This window comes from Stigmatopora nigra, chromosome 11 (genome assembly GCF_051989575.1).
Source record: "Stigmatopora nigra isolate UIUO_SnigA chromosome 11, RoL_Snig_1.1, whole genome shotgun sequence".
Classification (NCBI taxonomy): Eukaryota; Metazoa; Chordata; class Actinopteri; order Syngnathiformes; family Syngnathidae; genus Stigmatopora; species Stigmatopora nigra.
Window position 1 is genome coordinate 6,799,664 of NC_135518.1, and position 24,239 is coordinate 6,823,902.

General features: G+C 40.3%; 3 protein-coding genes across 14 annotated transcripts in view; 2 read left to right on the forward strand and 1 right to left on the reverse strand.

The window, feature by feature from the left end:
* LOC144203880 (rho GTPase-activating protein 20-like) overlaps window positions 1-8,504 on the forward strand; it is a 28,207-nt gene extending 19,703 nt beyond the window's left edge. For both annotated transcript variants that reach the window (XM_077727451.1, XM_077727450.1), the window contains exons 5-15: window positions 159-200; window positions 706-790; window positions 875-952; window positions 1,021-1,087; window positions 1,282-1,467; window positions 2,780-2,973; window positions 3,052-3,216; window positions 3,296-3,405; window positions 3,473-3,662; window positions 6,003-6,117; window positions 6,195-8,504. In XM_077727451.1, the coding sequence (XP_077583577.1) occupies window positions 159-200; window positions 706-790; window positions 875-952; window positions 1,021-1,087; window positions 1,282-1,467; window positions 2,780-2,973; window positions 3,052-3,216; window positions 3,296-3,405; window positions 3,473-3,662; window positions 6,003-6,117; window positions 6,195-7,537 (2,575 nt within the window). In that variant the 3' untranslated portion in view covers window positions 7,538-8,504. The remainder of the gene's footprint in view (window positions 1-158; window positions 201-705; window positions 791-874; window positions 953-1,020; window positions 1,088-1,281; window positions 1,468-2,779; window positions 2,974-3,051; window positions 3,217-3,295; window positions 3,406-3,472; window positions 3,663-6,002; window positions 6,118-6,194) is intronic.
* The window catches only part of ttf2 (transcription termination factor, RNA polymerase II), a 62,673-nt gene extending 51,335 nt beyond the window's left edge, over window positions 1-11,338 (reverse strand). For all 9 annotated transcript variants that reach the window (XM_077727440.1, XM_077727445.1, XM_077727448.1 and 6 more), the window contains exon 1: window positions 11,193-11,338. The gene's annotated coding sequence lies outside the window, so the exon portion shown is untranslated. The remainder of the gene's footprint in view (window positions 1-11,192) is intronic.
* LOC144203883 (radixin-like) lies at window positions 11,048-24,094 on the forward strand. 3 transcript variants are annotated; one of them, XM_077727457.1, is made up of 14 exons: window positions 11,048-11,365; window positions 14,985-15,060; window positions 18,247-18,330; window positions 19,102-19,197; window positions 19,273-19,395; window positions 19,907-20,058; window positions 20,142-20,225; window positions 21,220-21,366; window positions 21,860-21,956; window positions 22,018-22,181; window positions 22,254-22,545; window positions 22,972-23,064; window positions 23,143-23,361; window positions 23,713-24,094. In XM_077727457.1, the coding sequence occupies exons 2-14, from the start codon at window positions 15,043-15,045 to the stop codon at window positions 23,875-23,877; spliced, it is 1,734 nt and encodes a 577-aa protein (XP_077583583.1). In that variant the 5' UTR covers window positions 11,048-11,365; window positions 14,985-15,042; the 3' UTR covers window positions 23,878-24,094. The 3 variants fall into 3 exon arrangements, with proteins under 3 accessions (XP_077583583.1, XP_077583585.1, XP_077583582.1); XM_077727459.1 differs by lacking the exon at window positions 11,048-11,365 and adding an exon at window positions 11,631-11,768; XM_077727456.1 differs by lacking the exons at window positions 11,048-11,365; window positions 14,985-15,060 and adding an exon at window positions 15,433-15,594.
* The last annotated feature ends 145 nt before the right edge of the window (window positions 24,095-24,239 follow it).

The following is a 24,239-nucleotide window of genomic DNA, read 5'->3' on the forward strand; positions in this document are numbered from 1 at the left end:
GGAATCCGCTCGGAGGTTCGGCTCCGCCGAAATGGGTCGTTACGTAAACCAAGCGTGGCTATCGCACAGACGCTCCCCGTCGTCGTTTCTGTCAATATTTTGGGGGAATGGAATGGTTGTAGTATGTGTTTGTAACCCTTTTGATTTCTTTTCCTCAGCTCCGAAGAGCACAAGGAGAAGTGGCTGATGCTCATGAAAAGGTAAAGAAGAATTTTGAGGGGAAACTTTTTTAGAAACCATCTGTTGGGCTAATATGGCAGCAATAAAGATAATTCAAAAAATTCTATTAAAAAATAGATTTTTGTTAGTTTTTATGACTAATACTGCAAATGTATGCATGTTTTGTGTATTCATTTTATATTTTTATAATTTTTCTTTTCTTGTTTTAATCAATGATTAATATTTCTTTACGTATTTTATTATATTTTGTGTATATTGCATTATTTTCATTATTATATTTTATGTATTGATTTCTTGCTATTCTTTCAAAAAAAGCAAAGCTTTTCAATTCAACTCAATCAATGTATTTTTACTTTTATGGTTAATAATCATTTTGCTTCATGTAATTAATCTGAAGAAAATTTGGATTCATTTATACACTGATTAATTCCATGAATGTATTTGATTTGCTGACTGTAAATGTATTTTACTCACTTATTATAACGCTCACAGTAAATCTTACAACAAATCTTTTGTCGTTTCTAGTCGCATCAACGAGGGCAAAGACAAAGATGACCCAAAAACAGTCCCTCTCAAAATATTTGCCAAGGATATTGGAAACTGCGCTTATGTAAGGTTTCATCGTGTTTCAAATTATCCCCAGAAAAAATTATACAGTTATAAATGGAACCTCTTTTTGTTTATGTCTCTTAAGGCCAAAACTTTAGCGGTCAACAACACAGACAACACCAACGACGTCATCCGAATGGCACTTAACCAGTTCGGGATTGACGTGAGTACTGCTTGATCGCCTAACCCTGTCTCGAGATCCTAACCTGACTTGTGTTCTATGTTGCATAGGGTCACGTAAAGGACCATCGTTTGTGGGTGAGCTCCAGCAAGGATGAGCCTCCGTACCCTCTGATTGGTGAGGACCACGCCTTACTTTGATTTTCATAATTTCTAGTCCTCTCTTCATCTCCCACATCTGGAACCGAGTGTCCCTGTTTGTTTTTCTGGCACTTCTAGGACATTTGTTCGTCCAAAAATTCCTCCTCTGCTTCTGAAAGGGTGGAGTATTCATTATTGTATGTTGTGGTTGTGTCGTCTTGTCCCGTCTAGGCCACGAGTTCCCATTCAGCATCAAGATGAGTCACATTCGAAACGGCGTTAGCGGCGCTCCCGACATGAGCAGTCCGTGCGATTGTCCCGAAGTTCTACTGCTGGACCGATGTCTGCCTGCCGAAACCCGCTGCCACTTCATCCTCAGACCCAGCAAGGTCACGCAAGGCAACCACGCAATCATTGGTGAGAAACTCAAAACATGGCAACCGCTGTTAGGTTATTGGAAGCGTTGTCATCTCAAATCACCTTGCTACCTCCCTAAAACCTCGTTACCCCCACGCCTGCCGTTTCAATGTCTAAAACTATCAAGAAAAACAAGTCAAAGGTCCTAGGAGGAAAAACAAAACAAGACGATAAATTCTTAGGGTTTGGCGAAAAGTGCGGCGATATCGCAAGCTCCTTTGCGGGGGATTCCCGAGAGGCGGCAAGTCATGTGTCGGAATGTTCTCCCCCGCCGATATGAACCCCCCGAAAAAGTGACTGACAAAGAATGTGGGAAAAGGAAGATGGAAACGTGAGCGCAGATAACACGCTTGAAGGTCAGCAGGCAGCCGGGAAAAAGCAAACAGCCGGCGGCGGGTAAAGCGAGAAGAGCGGAAACGGGATGGGACGCGGGAAAGACAAACAAGATGGACGCTGATGGCAGGGAAACCACAAAAAAAAATCGTGGGAGTAAAGCTTCACAAGAGAATAACAACCTGTCCTCCTGCTATGACTTTGAAACTAGAATTAGGGTTTCAAATGTCAGAATGGGGTTTCAAATGAAGCTTTTGAAGACACTTTTGAGTAGGAATTGCTGGTGCGCCATCAGAAACTCGAGTTCTCAGAACGTTCACATGAAAAGCTATTATGTGTTATGTGTGGTTAGTCACTGACATTGCAACCGCATGACACCGTTGTGGTTGTCAACAAGAGCCACAGTGTATAAATGCGCATATTTTGCATAAAAGGTAGACGTGAGTCCTCAATGGACCTTTGTATGCGCTGCAGGTTGGCGACACGCCACCTCATTCAACTGCAGGGTTAAACTATCCTAAGATTTGTGCTAGCACGAGCGCCTTTGTTTATATACACAGTAGGTGACAATGCTGGAAAATGCGAAATAAAATAAATAAACAGCTTTGAGATTCAAATTGGGGCGTTTAACTAAGTTTCATTTAAAAGCATCTCATGAATTTGAACAACATTAGAGTTTGAAGTTTATATGAGGGTTTACAAGCAAGGTTAGCGTTTTATATTAGTTTTAAAGCAGTTTGCTTTTCGAATTAAGATTCCCAAAAAAGGGTTGCAGATTGAAATTATAGTTTCAAGGCTCTGTTCGTGTTTTAAACTAGGGTTAAGGGTTTTAAATGACAATTTCTAAATGGTTTCAAAGTAAGGTTCCAATCTAAATTTGCAGTTTTTAATGTTTTAAACCTGCTTTAGAACTTCAGATGATAGTTTTTTTTTTAATCTAAAATTAATCCCAATATGGACATATACATCTTCCCCACAGACCCTGCCCAGTCCAAGTCATTCAAGCGTAAGCGTTCATTAATCAACTGGCCCTTCTGGCGGGGCTCCAGCAACCATTTGGATGTGGGCCCCCAACTTAACCCCACCTCACCTGGCCCCGGCCCGGGCCACCTCTTTGGACAGCCTCTCGCCTCCGTCTGCACGGCTGAAACCGGCCTGCCTAAACCAGTCATGGTCAGAAAAACAACAGGATTCGAGCATGAGCACACCAGTGAAGGAGTTAACCCTATTAAAGAAGTTTTTTTCTTTCAGGCCATGCTAGTTTTCCTTTACGTGGAAGGTCCGTACACCCGGGGAGTATTCCGGCGCTCGGCAGGAGCCAAGGCCTCCCGGGAGTTGCGTGAACGACTCGACGCCGGGTCGGACGACGGCGATTTAACCCACCAATCGGTGTTTGTCGTGGCTGCCGTCCTCAAGGTAGAAACGCACCCAAAAAACAAAGCAAACCACATTTTTCTTAACCGTAAATAATATTCCATCATTGTTTTCATGGCAGGACTTCCTCCGTAGCCTCCCTGGCAGCCTACTTTGCTCGGACCTTTACGACCAATGGGCTGCAGCCATGGAAAGCGAAGGGAGCCGCGACGTGACTGGCGAGATTCAAAGGTAGCGATTTGCCAAGGAGGTCTTCTAATTTCATGTTTATCATAAATTTTCTGCCATTTTTTTGTAGACTACTGCGTCTTCTGCCACCCGAGAATTTTCTGCTATTGCGCCATGTCACCGCCGTGCTGCACCGCATTCAAGGCCACGCCCACGACAACCAGATGAATGCCTTCAACCTGTCTGTTTGCATTGCTCCCAGCATGCTTTGGGCCTCTACGCCTGGGACACCAGAGATGGAGGGGGAGGGTGCGAAGAAGGTAAGGCAAACTAGTGCCTGAATAGAATTTAGTTTCTATTTTCTGTCTTACAATATTTGCAAAAAAATTAATCCAACACCAATAACAGAGTCAACTGTAGTATGTGGCCAACCGCTAATGTGCAAACACAAAAAAAACAACCAAAAATTATATTTTAACTAACCAAATCTATCTTGTTAGCGGTCACATTTACAACATTGTGGCATCTATAAAGTTGAGTCAGATGTCAAGTTAATAAATGCACTTTCCTAATTGTTTGACATTGCAATGCATCAAACAAGCTTGGAGTGTCTTGCATTCAAATGCAATTCCAAAAGCGAGGAAAAATAAGCTTCTGCACTGGCCAAGTCATTTAGATGAAGGACTGTCCTTCCTGAATCCAGACGTCTGGTCACCCTATAAACACAGTGGACATACGCTGGTATACCAAGACACCCAACATCAATTATATGGAATGAGATTAGTCCACTTTTCCATTCTAAGTGTATGGTCATTTCGGGATGGAAAAAAGCGACTCGAGCAAAAAATAACCTCAGCCGCCACAAATATCTCTTTGGCAAACATTCCCCTTTCCACATTTCCTTGCGATGGGGTCCAAGTCAGAGGCCAAATTTTGAATGAGGCGGACCTCCTGCCATGTCATGGCTGGTGTCTATAATTAGGTTCTTCAAACGCTAGCAGATGAGTTGCTACCATGCAATATTTACCTAGTTTAAAAAACTCAAAATGATTGGTTGTGATCCTGTATGAGGATGTTTTAGCTTTACCTTTATCAAGACTAAGAAAAAGGATTAGCAAGACACAGTCGGCATATTGAAGCCACATTTGCAACGAACACCGTGGATGTCATCCAAAACCACATTTGGGAATGTGGATTCCTGCATCTCGCTCCTTCTAATCCTAAACCAGGCCACCCTTTATTTCTCTCTCTCTCACTTTCTTTGTAAAAACTGGACAAAGTGACATCAGAGAGCAGCCTATGTGTTTACGCGTAGCGACGAACGGCATTCAGACGCTCTAAGCCGCAACATCTGGACGCAAACAAACAAAAAAGTGTTTCCATGTCATCAGAGAGGCTAACTTGCTTGTGTAAACACACGCAAGTCTCGTTTGGTCTGCTTCTACTTGGAAGACATTAAAGATACTTTCTTGGGACTTCTAACTCGTTTTCATATTTTAGCTTATGCCTCCCCTAAGGGGAGTATTATTTATTATACTCATAATAATTGCTCAAGGGGTATTTCAACACTCTGTTATGACTGGGTTTAATATGTGGGTCTATATCTTTTTCTATTAATTTTAAATAGCAGGCAAATATTTCCAGATTTTCACAGTTGAACCCAATTTTTATCCCCACAAATATATCTTCAGCATGTACAGTATGTATAATGTTCCTATGTGGGAGATGGAAAATATTTAGAGATACTGGAAAGTTGATATTTTACAGTGCATAATTTTTCCAACAACTTCTTTTTATATCATAACCTCATTCCAAAATGGATTGAATTCATTTTCCTCTTTTGTAGGAAAAGAGGGTAGTTTCAGTCATTAAAAAATCTTAACTTTAATTTATATATTATATATTGTTATACTATTCTATTTTATATTTGCAAAATGGAAGAAATTTTCGTTCAAAATTGTTTTCATCTTTTAACCTGTTTAATGTGTTTTTTTGTTGCTTAAAAGAATAACTGGAAAATGTGTGTCATAGTTTGAGTACATCTGGAAAATATTTACTTTTTCCATGTTTTGTTGTTCCAGCTTTTTTTTTCTAATCTGAAATTAATTTCTTGTCTCCAAATTTGACACATAAACTCCCTTTTAGAACAAAGCTAAAACAACAAACTGGAAAAAATGAAGTGTTGTGAATACTATCTGGATGTACCAACTACTAAAAGTACAAAGAACTATTCTTTTCAAGAAAGAATATGGTTACAATATGTGCTAAGTGAAGAAAAGTGGTAATTTTGTCCCAGATTTTGTGCCAAAATGAGGTACGACGAGGTCCTGGTTGACACGTTCTGATCGGAATGCGTGTGTGGGCGTTGTTTAAAAAAAAAAAAAAGGGAAATTGTCAGAATGAAAATATGTGAGGTAACGTTTGGACAGCTGTGTCGATATCAAGGGGAGAAAAAAAAATGCTATTTAAGTCAGCAATTCCTCTAATCAACAGACCTCATGGGAGCAAACACTCAACAAGTGTTGTCCAATGACTACAACTCAGGTGAAGAAGAACAAAACATTTGTTTAGGGCCATTCTGTTGGTCATTTTTGGCTCAGTGATTTCTATCTGCCATTTTGGAATTGCTTCATAAAGTTTTGACATTTTTCTCTTCTCAGGTGTGTGAGCTAGTACGCTTCTTCATTGAGAACTGCACTGCCGTGCTGGGTGATGACATCACCAACCTGTTTTCTGCCTTCAGCTCCAAGTGTGGCAGCAGTGAGCACGGCTCTGGTAAGAAACCTTTACGCTAAAAAAACCAATATGTAATCAAATCTTGCTAATGGATCCAACATTGGGATTCCTTCCAGATGCGTCATCGTTCCAAATGAACGACTCTTCGTACGACAGCCTTGAAAATGAGCTGAACGACGAACCCGAGTCCCCGTCTCAAGAGCAGCTGCCTCTTCCCGAAAAACGCGACAAACCCGACAGCCGCAGTTGCGACTCGGTCCTCACGCTCAGCGACTGCGAAGCCGACGGCGAAGGCCGCAGTGACGACCTCCCACTACCGCCACTCGCCAGGTCTCGCCGCTTTAGCCCCGTCGTCCGCCAGCCCCGCACCCGCTACACCAACGGGGCTCCCTCGCAGGGTGCCAACCGGAGGCTGAGGCGGAGCTCCGAGCCTGCCCTGGCTGGCCTCACGGGAGGGAGCCTCCCACTACGCAAGGCTAGCTACGATGCCGCTATGGAAGGTGAAGAAGAAGAAGAAGATGAAGAAGAAGAATTCCTGGAGAAGGAGATGAACAATCTCCACCTAAATTCGGATGGGGACCCAAACAGTGCGCGGCGGAAGAATAAGCACTCCCCTCCGCCTCCATTGCGATTAGACGCTAGCTGCTCCAGCCTATCTTCACCAGCCACCTCCCCTACCGGCTCTTCTCTCAGTTCTTTGGACTCGGCTTTCTCCCAGTACTCCACCGATTACGGTGCCGTCTCGATGGGGGACGCCCCCCTCCGATCGCCACGATGCTCCCCACCGCAGAAAGATCCCCGCCCCGGCCACAGCGCCCACCCTAACACATGGCTCAAAAAGGACCGCCGCCTCTCCCTTAAGAAGCATCTAAATGGACACACTAGTGAGGGTCCACCTCCTGTCAGGACACAAAGCGGGACGGCCAACTGTCGGTCCAGCAGTCCTCCCTCTTACCAGCAGGCGCTACTTCAACTCCAACGCACCTCAAGCCTCTATAAAACGGTGGAAAAAACTCTGACCGTGCAAGAGCTACGAATCCTCCACGACACCCCTATCGCGGGATCCATAGCCGCCCAGCCCCCAATGGGCGTCTTCTACGGACAAAGCGCCACTACTCTGGTACTCAAACGGCAGAAGTCCCACTCCCTGACACCACCCATCCAAAGTCGGACGCTTCCGCGCCGACGCTCGGAGCCATTGTGTACCAACTCCAAAACTCTGGATAGACCCCGAGGTCGCCTCAGGGTATCGGACGTGGAACCCCTGTCGCCCTCGGCTAGCCGTGCCGTGACGGACTACTTTTCCGCAAGTGGGGATGTGGCAGGTTGCGCGCGTCGGACCCAAGAAGTAGCGCTTGCCATCGCCCAAGCCAGAAAGGAGTTTCACAGTCGGCAGTGTAGTGAGCCCCGATTGGATGATTTTGACCAGCTCTTTTTCGCTGAAGAGTCATATGTGTAATTACCAACTTTGTACAAACGTTTTATGATAATTTTTCTTACTGTTGTGTGTTTACGGTACCAGGGTGGGAGATTTATACGATTTTTTTTTTAGGTACAAATGCACTTCCTGCCAAAATAGTGTCTTAGGTTTTGATAAAATAAACAGAAGTCACTTAAAAAGTATCAGAAAGCATTGCCAATATGCAAATGTAGCTGGTATGTATACGCACTTCCGACATTCCATTTGCATTCTGCCAAAAAAACAGAATCTGAAATGTTAGCAAGTAAAGACCCGAGGCAATGTTGGCATTTGGATAGGAAAGCAGATAAAAATGTGCTTCCTGCCTCCAAGCATGAAAGGCTAACATTTTTACGGTTTGTTTACACTTTTTGAAGCCCATCCAAGTCACTCCAAAGTGACAAAGGACACCCTTTTTGGTAAAACGCCAGGCTCATTCCCGGGAAGACATCCCACCAAATTATGAGCACAAAAACACTTTGAATTTAAGAGCTATAAAGACTAAACTCGAACTTTAGCAAGCTGACGGGCATGTGCCATTTTGTGATGCGCCCAAAAAAACATGAGCATACAGTTGCCAAAAAGCAATCCAAAATTCAATTGGCCTTTTTCATCATGTGAACAATTTAGATTTTTCTTTTAAATTCTTTAACCAAACTAGCAGGTATTTATTTATTCGTAGTAATTAATCCCCATGCTTCTGAATGAGTGTAATTAACGTCCAAATTTGTATTATCCCATGTAATAAATTCTTATTGTATGTCTAGTCCCCGTCCCCCCCACTTAAACTTGTTCGTATTTATAATACAGAAATACATATATGATAAATATAAGTCTATGATTTTTGCTATGTAATAAAATCAAATTGTATTTTTGTACATGTGCTGCTGCTGTCGCCATAGAGACTATATTTGCTACATATTTCTGTCTATTGTGTATAATATTTGAATAAAATGCTCTTGAAGTACTTTTGATTTGTCAGTGACTCCTCATTTTCTGATTTGATTATAGAAAATCATTATGCTTTTTTTATTTTATTAGGTTTTAGTGTTAGAATTACCTAGATAAATATAGAACTAATTTTCTGAGACTAAATATCACAAAAAATGAGTATAAAAAATATATAAAAGCCACTCAAAAAATATACACATTAACAAAGAAATACTGCAAACTGCTTATCCTTAGAAAGGTCACTGCTTGGAGTTTCAGTTTTAAAGAAGCACTGGAATTTTATATATGAATATATTTTATGATCTTTAAGAACAGAAGAGTAAAGAGGCCAAGGCCATATGCACACATTCTCGCCCCAAAGTTAACCGTCTTACATAATAAGTTAGCATGAGCGTTTCAGAATGTACAAAATACATTTTTTAGTGTTTCCTTTTATTGATGGATCGGGTCAAGAAGAGAGGACACGCCCACTAAACAGTCAGACAACCATTAAAAGAATGTGATCTCCGCCAAGGTACACACATTTGCATATTATTGTTAGCCATATATTCAGCACACATTTGAACTCCCAACTCCCTTCTTTTATTTCACATGACAGTACCTATTGATATATACCAAGAGCTGCACACTTATATAACCTTAGTGGGCGCCTGATTGAATAACACACTCAAAACGAGGGATTTTAAAGGTATAATTAAGGATTCAAATGGTGGCTTTGGCTTCCCAGTCGGAAACGAGTTGATTATTGAGATTTTCCCATTTAGCTCCTAGGCACACCTCCTCCAAAAGTAAACACATTTTGATTGGCTACTACCATGTGTCGTTACATCATCCACCATGAGGAAAATATATGTATATTGAAAATTCAAAAAATCACAAAACTCAAGCTTTGAGTGCTGTTGTATTCTATTACTGATGACACATGGAGCTACAGATGGTTTCTAGTCGAATTAAAGTATTTTACTGACACCATGTGGACAAAGACGACACCTACTGATGGCCTGTTGATGAGTCAGTTGCCTTGGCAACGAACAATCCTACTTAAAACGGCCACACAGTGTCAGTGTTTCACAACGATTTTAGGACAAAGCTAAACGCTGCACAAACACGTCTGAAATGAGCATATGTTGTACATTTGTGTTAAAAAATAAGATTACCCACCCCCATTTCTATTAAAAATATTAGTTAGGCATATATTATCAGTTTATAAGCATCTAGTTTGGGCTGAATGAATAATGCAAAATAAAGCATCTGTTTACATATAGCATGTTTGCAACACTTCATTATTACTACTAATATTATTACTACTATAATTATGAAAATGGATCAAATGTGTTCAGAAAGGTTATATTAGACCAGAATATTTCTCTTGCGATAAAATCATAGTTTGGTTCTGTTAACCGTGATATATTGCTATGTCAAGTCTGTTTAGTTGAAATATATAAAATTGACAGAAATTGCCACAAAGAAAATAAAATCCAGGTTGATACATTTTTGCAACTAGAAACATATTTCATAGTTCACACAGGAAAAGCAGTCTTTACCCACTGAAATGCTCAATTGGGACTGTAATACAACATTAACATAATGCTTTGTTTTGAAAGGCTGTTTGTTACCATGATTATTTTTTTTATGACATTTGACTATTTGAGATAGGAGTGTGACTCACACAGGAAGAAAATAAGTTAACACCATGTGAGGTGTTTTCTGTCACTCATTTTTACTCATCATAAGATCTACATCAGGGTTGTTAAACTCATCCTTATCATGGGCTATATCATAGCTTTCCTTCATCCATAATGTCAGCCAACCCCTGAAAATATTCAACTCATTTGCTAACTCATTTGCTATCCCGGTCAAAATAGATTATTTTAATGGGCAGTAAAACTAGGGTTGCAATGTTTAATTAACTAATTGACGACTAATCCAAATAAAATCAATTATTTTGATCGGCAGGGAGACCTTTAGGGATTGTTTACATAAAAATGGCCACCTGTTTTGAAACTTAACTGCAGCCAATAGCTCCAAAAATTAATCAAACGATCATTACTAAACTTGATTTTGAAGTGAAGAGGAAAAAAGTGAGCACATTTTGGGGCAATGAGGTCAATATGGTCAGGAACAGAATTTTGTAATAGTATATAATATATTACCCCATTTATTTCTATTTGTAGGGTTGGTTAAAGGCATGGCAAGCTTTGAATTTGGCTGCTTAGGTGGAAAAACTGCTTTTTGAGTCATCCTCTATTCTTAAATATTTTGACTCATTCGTTTTCCCTTCCAAAAATCCTCCAAAGGGGCGTGGGGGGTGCTGGAGCCCAGCCAACTATGGGCAGTAGGCAGGGTGAACCCTGAATTGGTTGCCAGGCAATCAAAGTAATATAACATACTGTAATATATGGGCTTTATTCCTTCATCTTTTAAAATATCGGACAATCTCAAGTTACAGTATTTAACAGTTTGATGACGCATATTTTCCTTTTCATAGCAGACTTTTTGGGGCAGAAAGGTTTAAAAATAAAGAAGCTTTTGACAGAAGGGAGGAGCGAATGAGTGATGAGTAGAGTGAGAAGTGAGAGACGAGCGTGAGGCTGATGATGGTGAGCAATCGCTCACCACTACCACGCCTCACTACCAACTTGGTCAGCCATATTGACAGTACGCATGAGTGTGTGTGCGCGCGTGTGTGTGTGACGATTCTTACCCTTATCTGTGAGCTCGGCGTCCGGCTATTTTTACCCGCAGCGTGGATATATAAAGCAGTGGCGATTGGGGCAGGAGGAGGTGGTAGGAGGTGCGAAGTCGGCTGGTAGTGGCCGGGCGACACAACACTCCATCAAAGGCATCATTTACCTTAAACGCAGATCGGCCGCACCGGTGAGTTCGGAACCGGGGTGATGTATTTATTTATTTATACTTACTTTGGATATTTGTCGTTTCTTTGACGTCTTCTTCGTTTTGGAAGATGGGCGTAGGGGTGTCGTTTTAGCCATCTAGGTAAGATGAGGTGTGTTATTAGCGATCAGGCTAATTAGTTGCCCCCCTCCAGAGGATAGGGGGCATCCCCAGGGCAAATTACTTGTGGCTGTAACATTAAGTAGTGTTGGCATTTTGAAGAGGGGCTCATATAATTTACATTTGCTAGACTTTTTGTCCCAACTTTTTCGATCTCGAGGCATACCTGGCGTCCATTGAGAACCAGGGTACCGGACTGGTTGTTTTTAGGGGGGCAAGACTCCATCGTAGGCACAATTTACCTCCACTCGGAGCCGTTGTAATAGTGAGTACTAATGTGGATCTTTTTCCATTGTTACCACGGGCCATTTTATATTTATTTTTATCTTATTCGGCGTTTTCCTGCGTCGGATTCGCGTTTATTTTGGGAGAATGGCTGGTGTCAATTTGGTGCGTCTTAGCGACCAGGCTAATTAGTTGACCCCGTAAGCAGCACCTCCGGGGCATAAAATGACTTGTAGCTGTCTGTATTTAGGAGTCAGATCGTGTCTCGACGAGATCTTTCCTTTAACGTGGCTCGTTTTATATTTCTGTGACCGTAAAGAGAATGTGGTTTGAAGCAGCTTTTGGATCTGAATTCCTACCTGGCTGCCTCCAAGATTAGCTTTGTTGGCGTTAACACACATGGCTTTAATAAGTTGATGTTGTCGAGTTTGTGAGTTAGCCGGCGTTCATTTGGTTCGGTGCGTCAACACGTTTTTTAAGATGCTCTGAATCACCACTCATTATCCGCTATTTTAGCCCGTTTTGGTACGTCACCAGCTGTCATTTAAACACGGCTGTTAATCAGGTGGCAGCTTCCTACCGTCTAGTAGCGTTGAGTTTTAAAGCACGCCTATTGGTCAACAAATAAAGAAGGGTTGTTATGATTGGCTAGGGTGGCTGTCGTTTGCACTCACGGTTGACCACGAGTTTTAAACTCCAAGGATTGGCCAAGCAGCAGAAAAGGAGCACCGTGATTGGCTATCTTACTTGTCGCTCAAACCCACTTCATCCAAATTGTGGGGTTCCTTTGCTAAATGGGAATGCCGTTTTCGTTTTACGGCCATTTTGTGTCGGTGCCACTCAATAACAGTACAGCCAATATATAGTGTATATTCTTTGTAATGCAGTTGATATAATTTGTTCAGACTTAGTTTTTGACAAAAAATAATAATTTAAAATAATCTCCTGAATTTTAGCCAAATTAAAGCAGTGGGCTTTTTTTAACCCAACCTTTTTAAAAGCCATAAGAAGCCATAAGAAATTGAAGTTACCATTGCTGCTGATGGTGGATGTTATGTATTCAATTCCCTCCATCTGTTTGGTTGATTGTGACTCAAGATAGTTCAAGAAATCATACATCGATTATTATCAAATTTATTGAACGTTCAACACGACAAGTGGTTATTTTTTTAAGGTGATATAATAATACAATATTTGTAGGGTCACAGGTTACAGAGGCAATTTGTTACTAGCCTTTTGCTCAAATTTGCAGGCAAAGGGATATAAATGAAAGAGATTTCTTTTATTATGCCCATTGTTTGTCAAGCAAACATTTTACCGCTGATCAAGCCTCAACTTGGGACCAAATTACATCTCATTTGAGGAAGAGGTTTGTTGCTTATTGACACCTGATATCTATCCAGCATGGTTTTGGGTTTCTGTCTCTTATTTGAGCTGGTTTCTTTCTTTACAAACATTTGACATTGTATGAAAACACAAAAGAACATCATTATTCATAAAAAATATTCCACATTTTGGTGCATGTTGTTGTAATATTCATTCATTTTCTGTACCGCTCATCCTCACAACGGTAGTGGGGCGTGCTGGAGCCTTGTTGTAATATCCGGGTTAAAAAAAACAACAGCAAAACATGTTTTATGAGAAAGAAATTGAAATTTAGACAGTCATATTATTCCAGAAATATATGCTCTTTTTCTCACAATACATCTATTACATGGAAAAATTAGGAACATTTTACCCAATTTCCTCAGTTCATCACTGCTTTCCCCCTTTTTTGCTATATTTTTGTGTTCTGTTCTATGAATCTTATCGTGAAGTATTTTTTAAACAGTCATTCTAACTCCAACACCAAGAAGAGACAAGATTGCATCTCTTCGTTTTAACCGTTACGATAAGGGGGATACCCTCTTCCGTATCCCTAGCACAAGATGCTCATTATTACTGTTTTCAACCTCTCGTTTCCTCAGAAATATTTTCATAATTTATCCAACTTGCAGGCAAGTTTCCGCTGTAATTTTTGTATCGATAGGTCTACTTACTAAACTCATAAAGGTTTTAGGCCAAAGTTGAAACAGGAAGTACAAACGGAAATGAAAATGCTCAAGTAGGACTTATCTTGGGTAACCATGAAATGACTCACACATCAGCAATTGCACACCAAATCTAAATGCCAGTTTATTAACAAATATTTGGAATGTAACGTAAAATCACAATTTTCCAACTTTGTTTTATTTGTCTTTATACTTTGAATGTAACCTTTATATTTGCAAAATTTGCTGTTAGACCACCCAAATTACTTCTCATAAAATTCCGACTATGTATTTGGTTGCCTTTAATTGTCCTTGTGTTATTATATATCGTAGCAGGTCTTCCCATTTTTAGACTGTGACCTTCCAAACATAGATATACACTGTTTTAACAAACACACTCACTCTCACACATTAAGGTCACTGGAGGTGTGCTTTGTCATAAAGCCTAAGCCATTAAAATGATTAAATTTTACTGTGTCCAATCATACTCACTGTGCCGTTCCGGAACAAAGCCGACGATGTAATTTAGTGATAACTGAGCCAGTAGATGCAGCAAAATCATCCATCCATGTATAATGATGTCTGAACATAGGAGCCAAAAACTAATTTATAGAACGGTTCATATTATTCAATGATCAATACTATTGGGTACTTATCTGAAAATGATGAAGCTTGGACATTTCTAGCCATAAAGTATATATTATACCGAATATGCTCACCAGGAGGTCTCTCCAATCGGGCTTCTTTAGATTTGAGGTTCTTTTTTTATGTCAGGAATTAGTCAAAAGGATTAAAAATTTGCATGTTCATCCCTTTACTGGATGGAAGGTTTTAGAGAATTTTTGCTGATGGTCATAATGCATAATTCTAACTGAGAAATGGTCGAATGTTTTAGCTGCAAAAATATTAAATGTCAGTTTTCTTATAGAAAGCCACCTGGTTTCTTCTATTCTAGGCCACGTTTACCTTCAGGACTTGTCCTAAAAGCGATGTAATGATTGGAAGGTGTCACTTTAAATACAGTCTCTGTTCTTACTTCTTAAATCTTGGATGGGATTATAGAAATGACATGATTCATTTTAATATGTAAATCCCCTTGTGATGGAAATGTAGGAAAGTTTCAAAGAAAGTCTGACCTACTTTAGGTGGAAAAATGTTCAATTCAGATTCCAAAAGGAATGTGTTTCTTGTATTAATGAAACTACTGTGTGTTTTGTCATTGGTAGAAAAACAGAGGACGACTACTTTCTTTTTTCTCAGCAGCCAACGACAGGCAGAGAGAGGATGAAGATGCCCAAGCCGGTGAGTTTTCTATAAATTTCACCATTGAAACATTCAAACGTACGATAGGCCTTAGAGTGGATTTCGGAATGCGCCATCTTTTCTTATTTGTACTCCCTATTAAAACCATGAGGGGGCTTATACGCGAGAAATTGTAGAATCCAACGGTTTTTAAGGATGCGACTTATATGTGAGAAATTGTAAAATTCAACGGTTTTTAAGGGTGCGGCTTATACACGGAAGCGACTTATATGCGAGAAAATACAGTATTAGATGAAAAAATGAAAATATTTGTTTTTTTTAAATAAGAAAAATATACAACCGGTTGTGTAGTTCCCCTCCTGGCCCCCATGTGGGGCATTTGTGCAACAGTTACGAGAACGCCAACATCAAAAGAAGTAGTGTCTTAGCGACACGTTAAAATCAGTAAAAATTGTACACCGAAGCGAAATGGAGGAAATCGCACACAGTGAGCTGACAGTAATACCAGGCGAGCCTTTACGTTTACGGAATCTGTTACATGCGGATTGTCTTGTAACCAAATTCGGCAAAAAGGTTAGCGAACTTCGTAACTACGGGTTGATGACCTTACTAAAATGTTGCTCTTTATGGATGGTGTATTCCGATAAAAGGTGGCTGCCTATCATTCATTTATACTAGTAGAATACTACATACGTAAAAATACTAAAATTAAGGCTAAATATTCCATTTTGTCATTAGGATACTCTGTGGGACTGTTGGGTGTTGAAAATTTGATTTTTAAAAAAAAATTAATTCCCATAATTGTGCATGCATGTGGTTTAAGTCTGTAAATTGCATACATACAAATATTTCTTTATTAGTCACAATGTTTCCACATGTAACGTTTCAGACACTTTTACCATTCAAAGGCACGCATGAGGTGTTTGTCGGAATGGGATGGGGGAGAAGACTGAGAGGGGCACTTTGTTAAAGCCCACCTCCGATATTTGATGCTGCCTTGCGGGGAAACTCCCAGTCTGGTTACATTATCCTCCCGTGCCCCTTACACAAACACATGGGGCCCTTTCACTCGCAGTTTTATGTAGTGTGGAGCCCTGCAGCTAGGATTGTTAAAAACACGTATACAGCTTGGTGGTGTTAGCTGAGGTTGCGGGTTATACAAAAAAACAACAAAGCACCTCGGTGCCCCTTTAGGTCATCTTTCAATGCTGTTTGTGTTCCAAGACCTCACAAGATCTGAAATCAAGGCCCAATGTTTTTTGTTTGCACCCCATAATCGCATTTAATCATTTTATTTGCTCAGTATTCCAAAAATTCAAATTGATGATCCTGTCATCTACAATGTGTCATACAAACTCAAAAAGGCAGCTTTAATGTGTCACTAAAGCACATTTGCGTGATTGTGATGACATTAAAATTCCTTTGTATATGATGAGCCTTGTGGCCCACCAGGCTAATAAAGCAATGGGAGGAAAACCGTGTATTTACCATCATTTTTTGTGTAATAATAAAATGTCATCTCAAAGCAGCGGCACATAAAAGAGAAGTAGAAGTGAAATTAAACCATTGACGTCCATAAATATTCTCTTTCAATTCTATTAAGACAAGTTATTTTTCATTGGAGCACTTGTACTAGATATTCAAATTAATGAGTGCACCTGCTTATCTTAATCTCATGTTTCATTTGTTATGAAGCCCGCAAGCGTCGCACAATGCAACATCACACACACGAGAGCAACTTGATCGTTTCCTCATTCTTACATGATGGGGCCAACAAATAGAGCTGATGTAATGCTGAGGCTTTCACTTGCAAAGTGTGTTGCTGTAGCGCATTAAAACGTTTTTTAAAAATGTTTTATATACCTCCATTCAAAGAAGAATCCGCATCACCCTGCCTGGGGTGAGGTCTCATCTACATGCTCAAATTGGTCCTGCAAAATGATTGTGGCCTTGTACATTATGATTTTTTTATGGGCAATCTTTGTCTGAAAATATTCAAATAAAAAAATATATATATTTTTTGCAAGGAGTAAAAACTTATTTGTACAAAAATATCCAAATATTTCTGGAGATATATAATTTTACTAAATGAGTTAAGTTTATATTGCCAAAACATGAAAACCTAGGTTACTAAAAATATAATTTTTTATGAATTGGAAACAAACATGAGAAAAAAGCTTGATTGTATTACCAGGAAAAAATGTATAATTAATCCAAATACCTCAGAAATGTGCAATAATCCAAACAAAAGTTGGAACTGAATGGTTATAATTTTACAATGTCAAAAAGGATTTCACAATTTGACGTGTATAACTTAAAGGTGGAAATAATTGCAAACATTACAAGAAAAATATTTTCTCAATAGAGTAAAACCAAATACTTCATAAAAAAATCATAATTTACACAGTGACAAATGGACTAATTAATGTGAACAATAAGAGAAGTTAACATATGTGTGTGAATTGAAGTTGACCGCGGCTGACCTTGCAAGCCAGATAACAAGCTTATCGGTGAAGAGCTTTTAATTATGACTGTCTGAGTCTGGACACGGACACGCACAAACAGTGTCACCAGGCGGTCGTCCTACACCTACACATACACACACACAGACAAAAAAAAAAAACACACCGCACACAGTCATAAACCATATTCTAGCTCATATTCTAGCCCCGATCTGCTTTCCCAAAATTGCGTCTAGTCTTAAGTTTTATTGTCTCTATTCTTTGGTGGCTTTTCTGTTGACTTAATTTAGTTTCCTGTAATATAGGAGTGGTCAACCCTGTAATACAATCTGGATAATCTGGCTTGACCATTTGGCAGCGTCTGTCAGTTGACATCTTGCGCGGCGATCCAGATTAGCGCCCTTGGGGCATTTGAGGAAGTCACGGACTCCCGATGCTCTAAATGTTTTGAAACTTGGCTCACCCTCCGTTAAGGTAGCAAATGGCAATGCGAATCCTCGCTGCCTGCCCTCCAGGTCCAAACGGATTGGACATCACTCGCCACCAATGGCAGATAATACATTAACAGTCACCGAGCCACCTGTGCTTCATCGCATACACTTTTGTTTGTATGGAAGCCTTATCATCATACTGCAGGCGCAAATGAACACTGACCTCAAAAGGCAGCATGCAGCGATCTCAGACAAACAAATAAAGACGTTTGAACATGCCAAACCCGTTTGCCTATTATGATTATACTTCAATTTTGCTGTTTGTCACGCAGACAAATGTCCGTGTTACCACCATGGATGCGGAGCTGGAGTTTGCCATCCAGCCCAGCACGACTGGGAAGCAGCTCTTTGACCAGGTGACTATCATCAATCCAATAAAATGTGCAAAGTATAATTATCTTTTACTATTTCATGGAGGATTACACATTTTCCATTTCTGATATTTTTTTCCACACATGACCATATCTTTTTTTTAAAATTAAAATTAAAGACTTTTATCACATTATTAATACGTTCTATTAAATACCAACTTTCTTTCTCATATTTATCATGACACTCGTATAAAAAAATACCTTTTTTATTATAAAAAAAAACCAGTCATCAATTTTTATACCACCTTGTATAAACAGTGTATTGCGCCACATCTTCAAGGACGAATACACTTTTTTTTTTAAATCCCCTTTTTTGTTAAAGTAAAATGATTTTTTCTCTAAATAATTCTTGAGTCATCTTTTGTTGCCCATCAAAGCAAAGGCGACACTACAAATGTGTGCCAGTAGGTGCTTGCTTGTCCAATCCTAGACTGACAAAGATCTTTTTGTTCCCACATATGTGTGTGTGTGCGTTTTTAAAGGGCGCCTTTCAGCATTGTTCGGCCTTGAAAGGTTTTACTGATGCACAGGAAGGAAAACAAATGAAAGGGAAGCCTTTCACTTCTTTTATGGTTTCTGCTTTTCACAAGGAGGTCACACAAGCATTTGTCTATGACAATACATGTCATCTTAAATCAATCACTGACCCATCGTGTTCCTAGGTAGACCTCCGATATGACAGCACTCACTGTTACCTTGTTGACTCCTTTTATAAACTCAGAAATCCAGTGTAAAAAAATTGTATTGTTCCCTTAGGTGGTAAAGACTGTGGGTCTGCGGGAGGTTTGGTTCTTTGGCCTGCAGTACATTGACAGCAAAGGTTACGTCACGTGGCTCAAGCTCAACAAAAAGGTGAAAAGCCTGAAAGCAGCACCCTGTGTTTTTTCTAAAGAGTGGCATTTAATAACGTATATTTTTGGCATTCAGGTGACTCAGCAGGATGTGAAAAAGGAAAACCCTCTGCAGTTCAAGTTCAGGGCAAAGTTTTTTCCAGAGGACGTCTCGGAGGAACTCATCCAGGAGATTACGCAGAGGCTCTTCTTCCTTCAGGTGCTTTACTTGGTGTTTTTCTGAAAAATTAGCAAACCAAAATGTGCACAGGCATCAACCTTGTAGCCTGCCAAACCAAATCATGTGCACACTGTTGCTAAAATAAAATGCTGCATAACATTTCTGTAGTCGTCAATAAAAGATGACAAAAATTTATTTAAAAAAAACAAAATTAGTATATTTTTTTTTCCATCACACTACACAAAATGCAATTAATAAGACCACAATTACTGCTTTTTGTCTAATAAAAATATCAATAAAAGAAAAACTGAAAAAAAACAATTTACTTTTTCATCCTTACACAAAAAAAACAAACAAATTAATTTTGAAAATAGTGGAAAAATATGTACACATAAAATAAGAGGCCATTCATCATCTTAAAAATGTAAATAAATAAAAATAAAAGATAAATAAAAGAAATAAACAATTCACTCCCCCTCTTTTAAATGAAAACAACAAACATAATAATTTACAAAATACATGTTTTATTTTTTGTATTTGATCCGCCTAGGTGAAAGAAGCCATCTTGAACGATGAAAACTACTGCCCACCTGAGACCGCCGTGCTGTTGGCCTCCTACGCGGTCCAGACCAAGTTTGGTGACCACAATCAGGACGTGCACAAAGGTGGCTACCTGGCGGCCGACCGCTTGCTGCCACAGAGGTAGGAATACTCACTCAACTCCCTTGGTTGGGTCGGTTTCCCATTATGTTATCAGGCTGACATTTTTTTTTTTAACTTCTTAGAGTTCTCGAACAACACAAGCTGACAAAGGAGCAGTGGGAAGAACGAATACAAACATGGCATGAGGAACACAGAAGCATGCTCAGGTGGGTGATCATGTTTCAGCACTTTTGACAGGGATAGATAGACTTGGCAGCCAATGAGTTAAAGAGTTAAGTCGGGCTGGTTTACAAAAGATACAAAGCTTACAATGCTTATCCTACAATATGGTAATGAAACAATTATGGATACATGGTTCAGGAAACCTTTCCACCTTTATTATACAATACAACTAATATAGAGAAAAGCAAACTCTTAAATAAAAAATAAAAAAAGTCAATAGCCTTTATTGTCATCATACACTTAAGGCTTAAAATACTACTTTGAGATCAAACCTTTATTGTCATCATACACTAAAGGCTTCTGATTTTTTAAAAATATTTTTTTAAAAGTTTGCTTTTCTGTTTATTAGTTTTATTGTATACAACATTTCATGAAATGTGTATATCAATATTATACATTCTATCCGTTTGAACTGTGACGGCAATAGAAGGAATGTTCCCTCCCATTTAAAATGGGTTGGACGTCATCGGCAGCTAATTAATTAATTACTTCGTCATTTTCTTTTTGATTTTGGGCACTGAACATGGAGTCTATTGGAAATGTCCCCAAATAAGTAGTAAGTGACTCCGAAAGGATCAGGACGTGAACCGTGTTCCCTGTGATTGGCTGACAACCAATTCAGGCCAACTGAACATTGTTGGTGGGGAGATGCTCCAGCACCCCCGTAAGCGCCTCATAAAATGAATGTATGAACCTTTGTTCATTCGCCCTCTCCAGTCAAAATGAATTGGATGAATTATATAGTGCTGTCAATGGCAGGCAATGAGTCAACAGACGCTATTATTGTGCAGCTGATGAGTGCTTTTTTTTAAAACAAGGTTATCATTTTAAAATGATTCATAGATAGTTGGGAAGGGCATTTTAACAACCTTGTATTATACAATGTAAAGCCATGTACCCCCCTTTTAATAGATTTATTGTCACATCCCTAGTGGCAAGATTTAAATGGTTGAATGAGTGTGTCTTTCCTGTGTGTAGAGAGGACGCCATGTTGGAGTACCTGAAGATTGCTCAGGATTTGGAGATGTACGGAGTCAACTACTTTGAGATCAAAAATAAAAAAGGAACCGAGCTGTGGCTGGGTGTTGATGCCCTCGGGCTCAACATCTACGAGCATGAAGACAAGTAAGGCAATTTTGACAATCCCCTGTTAGATCTCAAAATTGAACATTTTTGGTTGCGTTTCATACACAAAGAAACACTGAGCTTGTGTTTTTATCTCTGAGCCAACACTTAAAGATGTGGACACAGCGTCTCCCTGTGGTTAGAAGAGGTGTTAACTAGAGGGTGTTTTTCAGGATGGGGCCAACTCCTGTTTTTTGGGGGGATAATTGGACTTTTCTGTAGTTTTTGGAAAACACAGGGGAATAGAAACTTTTTACTCTTATAAAGTATATTTTGTCTTTTTGTTTTTTTGTGCATGCTATTGTTGACAGTTGCAAAATAGGAGAAATGGGTACTTTCTTTAATCACTATTTTATTGGGAAAAAAACAGCTCATATGTAGAAACATTACACCCGGTTGCCAAATTTGAATTGTCATTCTGTCACAATTATATGCACTTTCCATATTGAGTTACTTTTTTGTCATAAAGTTATTTTTTAATATACTTTTTCAGGTTATCACCAAAGATCGGCTTCCCATGGAGCGAGATCCGAAACATCTCCTTCAACGACAAGAAGTTTGTGATCAAGCCCATCGACAAGAAAGCGCCGGTTAGTCTTATTTTACCTTGTTCATTTTAGGATTTTTCATCCAAACGCTTGCGCTTTGCAGGACTTTGTGTTCTACGCGCCACGCCTGCGCATCAACAAGCGCATCTTGGCGCTCTGCATGGGCAACCACGAGTTGTACATGCGGCGCAGGAAGCCCGACACCATCGAGGTGCAGCAGATGAAAGCGCAAGCCCGTGAGGAAAAACATCACAAGCAGATGGAGAGGTGACTGCCACGACAACTCTTGGGCTGCCATTGAGTTTACTCGGTTTGATTTTGACATCCACGGACCTCCAGGGCGCAGTTGGAGACGGAGAAGAAGAAGCGCGAGGTGGCCGAAAAGGAGAAGCAACGCATGGAGCGCGAGAAGGACGAGCTGATGGAGCGTTTGCGCAACATCGAGGAGCAGACGGAGCGGGCGCAGAAAGAGTTGGAGGAGCAGACTCGCAAGGCCGTGGAACTGGAGCAGGAGAGGATTCGGGCCAAGGAAGAGGCGCAGCGCCTCGACAAGGAGCGGCAGGCCGCCGAGGAGGCCAAAACCGCGCTTGCCCAACAGGCCGCTGATCAGATGAAGACGCAGGAACAGCTGGTACTTGCTATCATCACACTCATAGTCCAATCTGTGTTAGAGGAAATCCTGAGGGTTATGGGATTTAGAATTTCATTGCTGGGAATTTCGTGAATTTACCGTACCTCATAATCAATGTTCCCTCTAATTTTCAAATCGGCCACTGTGGGTGCATCTTATTGTTCCATTGACACTTTAACCAACGGGGCTTGTGCTGAAATGCCAAGCTCTTCGAACATACCACATTTTTGGCTAAGTATCACACATGACTTAGTGTAGGGGTGTTCAATTGTTTTTGCACTTAGATCTAATTTTCAAAGAGCTCAGCAATTATGTAATGATATACCTCGCATTAGACTCTATCAACATGTATGGGAACCCCTGCTCTAGTCTGTACTGATGCGCTTTGGATTTTTCAAACTATTAATGATGCCTTGTGATTGACAGGCTGGCGAATTAGCAGAGTTCACTGCTAAAATCTCTCTGCTGGAAGAAGCCAAGAGGAAAAAGGAGGAAGACGCTAGTGAATGGCAGCACAAAGTACTAAACTTTTCAACTCCGACGGTCTCATTTTGTTGTCTTAAAATGTGGTCTGACCAACTACACGCTCCCATCCAGGCTCTGTCGGCGCAGGAGGACTTGGAGAGGACGCGGGAGGAGTTGCGGGCAGCCATGATGTCGCCGGGCGCAGCGTCGCCTCACGAGCAGGACGAGCAGGACGAAAGCAATGAGGAGGCCAGCGCCGAGCTGCTCAGTGACGGTGTCAGCAGCCAGCGTAGCGAAGAGGATCGGGTCACAGAGGCGCACAAGAACCAACGTGTGAAGCAGCAGCTGCAGGTCAGTGGACGTTAAAAAATAAAAAATAAAAAGTCATGATGATTAAAAAGTTGCTCATTTTTGGAGAAAAAAAGCTTTCAGTGGACGTTAAAAAAAAGTCATAATTCAAAAGTTGCTATTTTTTTGGAGGAAAAAGCTTTCAACGATGTCAAAAAAAAGTCATGATAATTAAAAAGTTTTTGGAGGAAAAAGCTTGTTCATCTGAAAAAATACAGATTTTGTCAAAGCATTTGTATCCTTTTATTTACTTTAGATGGCATCTGATGAAATGAATGATAGGAAAAGTGTTTTTCCACATATCAAATATTCTGTGTGACTGTTGACGACCTCCTATTTCCTTCCACCTGTCAGGCTCTGAGCTCGGAGTTAGCGGAGGCACGCGACGACACCAAGAACACCACCAATGACGTCCTCCACGCCGAGAACGTGCGAGCGGGCCGCGACAAGTACAAAACGTTGCGGCAGATTCGGCAAGGCAACACCAAGCAGCGCGTCGATGAATTTGAGTCCATGTGAAGGGGGCAAAACCCCCCAAAAAGCGCTGCCTTGCGCCTCGCCAAATGTCCGCCAATCCCCCCAATTCGCGGATGACTCTAATGCTTTAATATCGCTCGCTTACTTTTATTTCTGACACTTTCTTTAGAACTCGCTTGTGTGTGTGATTTTTTTTTTTTTTTGTTTTCTCTTTTTGTGGCTCATCAGCTGACCAGTAAACACACGCAAATCAAACTCAGCCATTCGCCGCCTCTTTGTGCTCTTTGTCCCGTTCCAGTCTTGGATAATAAAGCCCAGAAGGCCATTGATGTCTTGGAAAATCTCTAATCCTGAAAAAACTCAAGCCCACAAGGTAAGAAATGGTTGATGTTAATTTACTGGTT

Bases quoted from the DNA above. Each gene is read 5' to 3' on its own strand.
- LOC144203883 (XM_077727456.1), top strand. From the start codon at position 15,490: ATGGAGGAAATCGCACACAGTGAGCTGACAGTAATACCAGGCGAGCCT. The intron at 20,059-20,141 runs GTAGGAATACTC...TTAACTTCTTAG, and splicing joins GACCGCTTGCTGCCACAGAG to AGTTCTCGAACAACACAAGC. The intron at 22,182-22,253 runs GTGACTGCCACG...ACGGACCTCCAG, and splicing joins CATCACAAGCAGATGGAGAG to GGCGCAGTTGGAGACGGAGA.